Below are 6,835 nucleotides of genomic sequence, written 5' to 3'. Positions count from 1 at the left end.
CTCAAGCTTAAGCTTAATTAATCTTTCTTGTCACTCCTATGATATCACACTAAATTATTAATTACTTTAAAAAGTTTAAATGTGTGATGGAAGACACAAATTTAATGTTGCATCATTCAACAAATAAGTACAAATAACAAAGCATCCTATCTATTCACATATGCATTTCAAATTTGTCTCAACACCTTTGTGTGTACATTTACACCTAAATACCTAAAAAAAAATTAATTAGACGACATATTCAAAACAATTAAAAGTAACTCAATTTATAAGTATAAGAACTATATTTGCATGTACAACTTTTCACATAGATTTATTATGAAATCGACAAATAAAAAAATACCTAAGAAAAGAAAATAAAGGTGAATCGACACATAGATTTACACGGTTCATGTGTTTGATACATGTAACGGGAGAAAAATAATTTTATTAGAGAAAATATTACATATCGATATAGGATAACGGTGTATCGATTAGAGAGTTACTTATTAAGTGTACTTTCATAAACCCTAATGTGATAATGGTAAATAAATAATAAATGGTTAAATATACCAAATATTAGTTCTATTTAGGTTTAGGAGCATTGCTTTCAAATACCACAAAAGTGCCACCTTAGATATCTTGGTCCACTGATCGCAGCCCCATTACACCATACTTAGTCATTGGAAACTCCATATACCAGATTTAGAACATTTCAACAAAATTCAAAATCATGAGATGATAAATTACTATTTTTATTAGTACAACGAATATGAATTATAAAAATTTAATATAGTGATACTTAGAGTTGTACATTTAGTCAGATAAAAGCAAACTAACTTTGACTGAATCACGTGATACTTAGAGGAATAAATAATGTCCTCCACTGTCAACTTCAACCGTTAAAGAAAAAGCTATTGAAGAAAAAAACACTTGTTTAGTGGACAGTCAAATATGCATATAACATATATACTTATTTGGGTATAAAGCTATCATCATTTGGTTCATTTTCTTCAAAAGAACAAATCTATGTAATTTTAGCATAAAATAAGTTGTGTGTGTGTGTGTTTTTTTTTTTTTTAATTTAATGGAAAAACTAAAAAAAGGTAGGATTGACCAATGAGCCCATAGAATAATAATGGTTCAATAAACCCTTTTTTTCTATTTAACAAAGATTGATAATAATGCAAAAGCTTCCGTTAGAGGAGAAAGGAGATGGGCAATAGAGAGTGACATTTCTTTTTCCTTTTTCTTTTTTTTCTTATTTTGTTGATAAAGGAGTTAGATAGTGACATTAACTACTCGATTCCCAAAAATTTCAGTCATATTTACTTTCGTTTTGTATAGTTGCATTCACCCTTCACCATATAGAGATTCCCTTTCTCATTTTCATGTTTTTCTTTTCCTTTTCGTTATTATTACTTTAAAGATACAATAGATGTGGGTGTGCAAATTTGGAAATTTGTATATATAGATGCCTATTCAACTATTTTAACCATAACAAGTATAGGGTATGAGAATTTGTAGTTATACTTGTATGTGTTAATTATACTACCCTTGAGTTATACTTATACATGTTAATTCATTTTTTTTTAGTTATTATACATATCTTTGACTTTATTTGAAAACTATTTAGAATTTTGTTTAGTTTGTGAAATATTAAGCTTCTAAATTAAAACTACTTCCAATTCTTTTTAGGAAATACTTACAAAAAGAGCAAAAAGGAAGTGTATTAATTTAGTTCGTAGTCTACGTGTATATTTGTATTTGTAAAAATGACAAAAAACGAAGTTTAACCTACTCGTAAAAGATATAATTAAAATGTGATGAATTGCTCCCATTATGTTGGTAAATCATTAGTGCACTTAGACCTTTCAAATAACTCAAACATGCATAATAAAAAATTGGAGAATAAATTTTTTTGTAAATGCTTGCCTTGTACATAGTACAAATTAAAACATACAATTTCTTTTGCTTCAATTCAATTATTTAGAGAATTTGGATTACTAGGAGAGCTCTCTGATCTCTCTCTCACTACTGACAAGTGTTTGAAATTTCTTGAAGCTCATATACAAGCCAAATTTACTGTAGAAAACATACATGTTGTCTTTTCCTCTCAGTTGTTTTCTTTTAAGTATTGTTCGTATCTTAATATATATAATTTACTTGGCATATAAACAGTGGGAGCAAATATATTGAAAATTATAGTAAATGTTTTACTTAATTCATTTATTCAGATATATATGTATTTAGATTAGATCATTACAAAATTATTTTCTTATAATATTTTATATTTCATTTTCTCATTATAATATTATGTGAATACGATATGAAATCTACGTGAATCTTGCCCAACTTGTTATATATCCATTGATTGACGGTGACAATTATTTTACATCTAGTTTAGGGTTTATGTTAGAGTTATGCATGCTCTTATTGTTTGATGTAATATGAACATAAGGAAGAATTTTTTTTTAAATTTATTATCCACAAAAAAAAGACATACATATAAATAAATACGAAGGTCAATTTGTTCAATTGGGTTTGCCCTGCCCACATGATAACATCGCTTTCTTGTTTCACTGTACAACAGATATATACATTATATGATTCTATGTCAATCAACTTCCCTATTCCAATCCTCTCTGACATCCTCTCTTCCTCATTCAAAGCTTTTTGGCAATACAATTATTTAGTTCACGAGCAAACACTTCCTCCCAAAAAAAAAAAAAAAAATTCAAAAAAAGGGCATCCACAAGCAAGAGTTTTTCAAAGGGGCAAAAAAAATGTTGAAACAGAACAAAAACGTTAAAACAAAATCTCTGACATTGCTAGAGATCTAAAATACTCAAGTTGTGGCCAAGATCCAAAGCCCTTTACATACCTCTCTTCTCTTCTCTTTTCTTTTCCTTCTAAATTAAACAAACACAACCCTTCACTCCAATTCTTCTAATTCGCACAAATTAGAAGAAGAAGAAGAAGAAGAAGAAGAAGAAGTTCCCTTTTTGATCCATAATCTTCGTCCACATCAGATACCCAATTGAATCCTTTTGTAAATTTTATGCGAAGTTTCAAACTTTAGGGCTTTTCTTTACAAGGGGAAAAATAGGGTTTAGAAATTTGTAATGCTTGCCTTGTCACCTATTAGAAGTGGCAACAAAGATGAGAAACAAGGAGAAATGGAGAGGTTTTCGATTGGAGGTGATGATTTTCCCGATTTTGATGATGATACAAATTTGCTTGATAGCATCAACTTTGATGATCTTTTTGTGGGAATCAACGACGGAGATGTGTTGCCTGATTTGGAGATGGACCCTGAACTCCTCGCTGAATTCTCCGTTAGCGGCGGTGAGGAATCGGAAGTCAACGCATCAGTTTCTTTAGAAAAATTCGACGACAATACATTAAAGATTATCGGTAATAAAGACAACGACGATGATGAAGATCAGAAAGATTTTGATTTTAGATCTTCTAGCCAAGTGGTGGATCAAGAGATTTTGAGTAAACGAGAAGATGAATTGGCCACACCAACAAATATTATTGAAGTAAGCCCTTTGGTGAAAGATGGTGGCGATAAAAGTATTAAACCCCTAAAGGCATCTTCTTCTCAATCCAAAAATTCTCAAAGCAAGAGAAAAGTTAAGGTAATAATTTAATATTCTAAGATGAGGGTTTCTTTTCATTACCCAAAAAGTTTCGAACTTTGAATTAATTTTTGATTTTTTTTTTTTTTGGTATAGGTTGATTGGACACCGGAGCTGCACCGGCGGTTTGTACAAGCCGTTGAGCAATTGGGTGTGGATAAGGCAGTTCCTTCTAGAATATTGGAGCTTATGGGAATTGAGTGTCTCACTCGCCATAACGTTGCTAGCCATCTTCAAGTAATTTAATTTAACTGCTCTCTCTTTCAATTGGGAATTTAATAATTCATCAACTGAAAATTAGAAATTAGATTTTTCTTTTTCCTTTTTTATTTGGTAGGTTGTAATAATAAATTAATTTCGTTTGGTCATATGTTCATGTGTGCTATTTGCAGAAATATAGGTCGCATCGGAAACATTTGTTGGCACGTGAAGCGGAGGCGGCGAGTTGGAGCCAAAGGCGGCAGATGTACGGAGGCGGTGGCGGTGGAGGTGGAGGCGGAAAGAGAGAGGTGAGTCCATGGGGTGCACCGCCCACCATGGGATTTCCGCCCATGACGCCCATGCACCCTCATTTTAGGCCTTTACACGTGTGGGGTCATCCTCCTGCTATGGATCAATCTCTTTTGCACGTGTGGCCTAAGCATCTTCCTCATTCACCATCTCCTCCGCCACCTCCACCTACTCCTCCGCCATCCTCATGGCCACACACCGCCGCTCCTCCTCCGCCCCCTGACTCTTCCTACTGGCACCACCACCACCACCACCAACGGGTATGGTATTTCTTTTTTCTAAAAAAAGCCTCATTGTTATTTTTTTGTAAATTTTTTTCTCTCACTCACGAGATGTACAAGCTTTTTATTTTATTTGTATTTGTTTTTTTTTGTGTGTTGTGTTGTTGTAGGTTCCAAATGGTTTAACCTCAGGAACGCCATGCTTCCCACAGCCAATACCAACCACGGTAATTTATCTGTGTTTTTCTGACTCCTGTTTTCTTTGGAGTTTTTCTATCTGTCTCTATGCATTTACAAACATTTGATTCCATTTAAAACACTAATCCACTAACAAATTGGATCATAATCGTTTCATAATTCTTATTTTTTGTGTAGGTTTCATTTGTTTTCGTTTACTTTTGTTTTACTTAATGAATAAGTTTAATTATGAAATCCCATCCATGTTTTTCTAAGTTATATATCTCAATCTATTATGATATATATCATAAATCAAAAGTAGAAGTTTTAATTTCACATATATCTATCTATATATATATTATGAAGACGAAACTAATGAGGTAGGAGAGTGGACAATGAATTAGAGTCGAATTCTTGAATGAATTTATAGGGCTCATTCAATACTATTTGGTTTTCCTAGTTTTTATTTTGAAAAGGGTGTTTTTATTTTTTTGTCACAAATTATTTATAATAGTTTTCATATTTCCAAGAAAAAAAACAATATATCTTAAGTTAATACCCTAAATTTGTTGGAAGTGTTGACACGCGCAGTTTACTCTAAATTTCATAAGCTTTAGAGGAAAGAAACTTCTTAGAAAACTTAAGAACACACGTGGAGGAATAATTGTCCTCTTGAAACCCAATTTCTTTATAACTTCAATTTGCATATATCAATTTTATTTTTACTTGATTGCAAATGAGAGAAATGAATCATTTACATAATATTTAAGAGACAATTCCTAAAAGACACAAAATAAAAATAAATGAACCATTCATATATTTGAACAATTATTAACTGTATTTTGAAGTAGATGTATCTGGAAATCAGAAATTCATGTATTAATATATCTAGCTACTTTAACTTCTTAACCCTAATACAAAAGCTTCTTAAAAACTTTATTCTTATCGAAAATTAAGGCAATTGTACCATTTAAAGAACGAAACATTTAGCTAAGTATCTTAAAGTGTATTGAATTGAACTTGTTGAATATTGAATCCGTTTTGGTTGATAGAAGCGTATATTTGTTATGTGTTAGTACATGTTAAGTTAATTTGTATTCTCGCGTCTGTTTTTTAGTATAAGAAAGTGTGAGTGCATATTTATTTATAGCATGTTGAATGAAGATATGATTATCAATTGATTGAGTTCGATTCAACTGGAACGGCCGGTTTAAAAGGGAAAAGAAATGATGAGTTGGTTGGTAAGGATATTTATAACTATATAAGAAGTGAAAGAGAACGGCAGTAGATATCAAATAATGGTTTCTTTTGAGAAAGTCCTGAACTAAAAAGGTAAAAGAAATAATTAATGTATACATATATATTTTTGAATGCAGAGATTTGGTGGGGCAAGTTTCTCGGTAATCCCACCGCCTCATCCGATGTACAAAGCAGCTGAGCCCACAACGAGCATAGGGCGTTCTCCCACTCACCCTCCCCTCGACTCTTATCCAGTAAGCATTTTTGAATAATTAACTATTAACTATTAATTTGAATTTGAATATATATATCTATACATATTGTAAATATTTTAAATGGTGGATATATATATATTATATATGACAGTCGAAAGAGAGTATTGACTCAGCAATTGGAGATGTGTTAGCGAAGCCATGGCTACCCCTTCCTCTTGGATTAAAGCCTCCCTCTTTAGACAGTGTTAAAGTTGAACTCCAAAGACAAGGAGTTCCTAAAATACCTCCCAGTACTTGTGCTGCTTAATCATCACTAATCTCGATTCTCAACTAGCTGAGCTGGACAAAAGCTCTTTCCATTAATTTGACGACATTTCTCAATGGTGCCTGCTACCCTGTACGTTGCATGCCTACATTTTGCAAATATAATCATCCTCTTTTTAAGTGCGCAAACTACTACTCCTATTCTCCCCCACTTTCCTTATTATTATTGTATCATGCAGTAACATTATTAGCCAGAGAAAAACACTTTTTTTCCCCTTCTTTTTTGTGGGTTTCCCAGTGTAATAATAATTCCAACACTAATAACCAATAAAATTAATAATCACATACTTTTTTTCCCACCAACTTTCTTATTTCTCAAACAGGTACGTTGGGTTAAGAAGTTAATTTTTAATGTTTTTTTTAAAATTATAATATATATAGTTTATGTTGGTGGGTAGATCGTTTAAGTTTGAATTATTACAATGTGTGGTCATGAGGTATAATTATTTTAGTTTAAGAAAAAAATAATAAACATTATACCAAAGATAAAAGAATTACGAACAATGTAAAATAACAGTAGCAAATT

The 6,835-nt window shown here is 31.7% G+C and overlaps 1 protein-coding gene across 1 annotated transcript; it reads left to right on the top strand.

Annotated features, from left to right (window-relative positions):
* The first annotated feature begins 2,613 nt into the window (after positions 1-2,613).
* Positions 2,614-6,608, top strand: LOC101212135 (transcription activator GLK1). The gene is made up of 6 exons (XM_004138742.3): positions 2,614-3,623; positions 3,720-3,860; positions 4,016-4,393; positions 4,525-4,581; positions 5,908-6,024; positions 6,137-6,608. Exons 1-6 carry the CDS (start codon positions 3,105-3,107, stop codon positions 6,290-6,292), a joined length of 1,368 nt encoding a protein of 455 aa, XP_004138790.1. The 5' UTR covers positions 2,614-3,104; the 3' UTR covers positions 6,293-6,608.
* Positions 6,609-6,835: the final 227 nt, after the last annotated feature.

This window comes from Cucumis sativus, chromosome 2 (genome assembly GCF_000004075.3).
Source record: "Cucumis sativus cultivar 9930 chromosome 2, Cucumber_9930_V3, whole genome shotgun sequence".
Lineage (NCBI taxonomy): Eukaryota > Viridiplantae > Streptophyta > Magnoliopsida > Cucurbitales > Cucurbitaceae > Cucumis > Cucumis sativus.
The sequence above is the reverse complement of the archived record's forward strand: the minus strand, read 5'-3'. Positions and strand labels throughout refer to the sequence as shown.

Bases quoted from the DNA above. Each gene is read 5' to 3' on its own strand.
- LOC101212135 (XM_004138742.3), top strand. From the start codon at position 3,105: ATGCTTGCCTTGTCACCTATTAGAAGTGGCAACAAAGATGAGAAACAA. The intron at 3,624-3,719 runs GTAATAATTTAA...TTTTTGGTATAG, and splicing joins AAAGCAAGAGAAAAGTTAAG to GTTGATTGGACACCGGAGCT. The intron at 6,025-6,136 runs GTAAGCATTTTT...TATATATGACAG, and splicing joins CTCCCCTCGACTCTTATCCA to TCGAAAGAGAGTATTGACTC.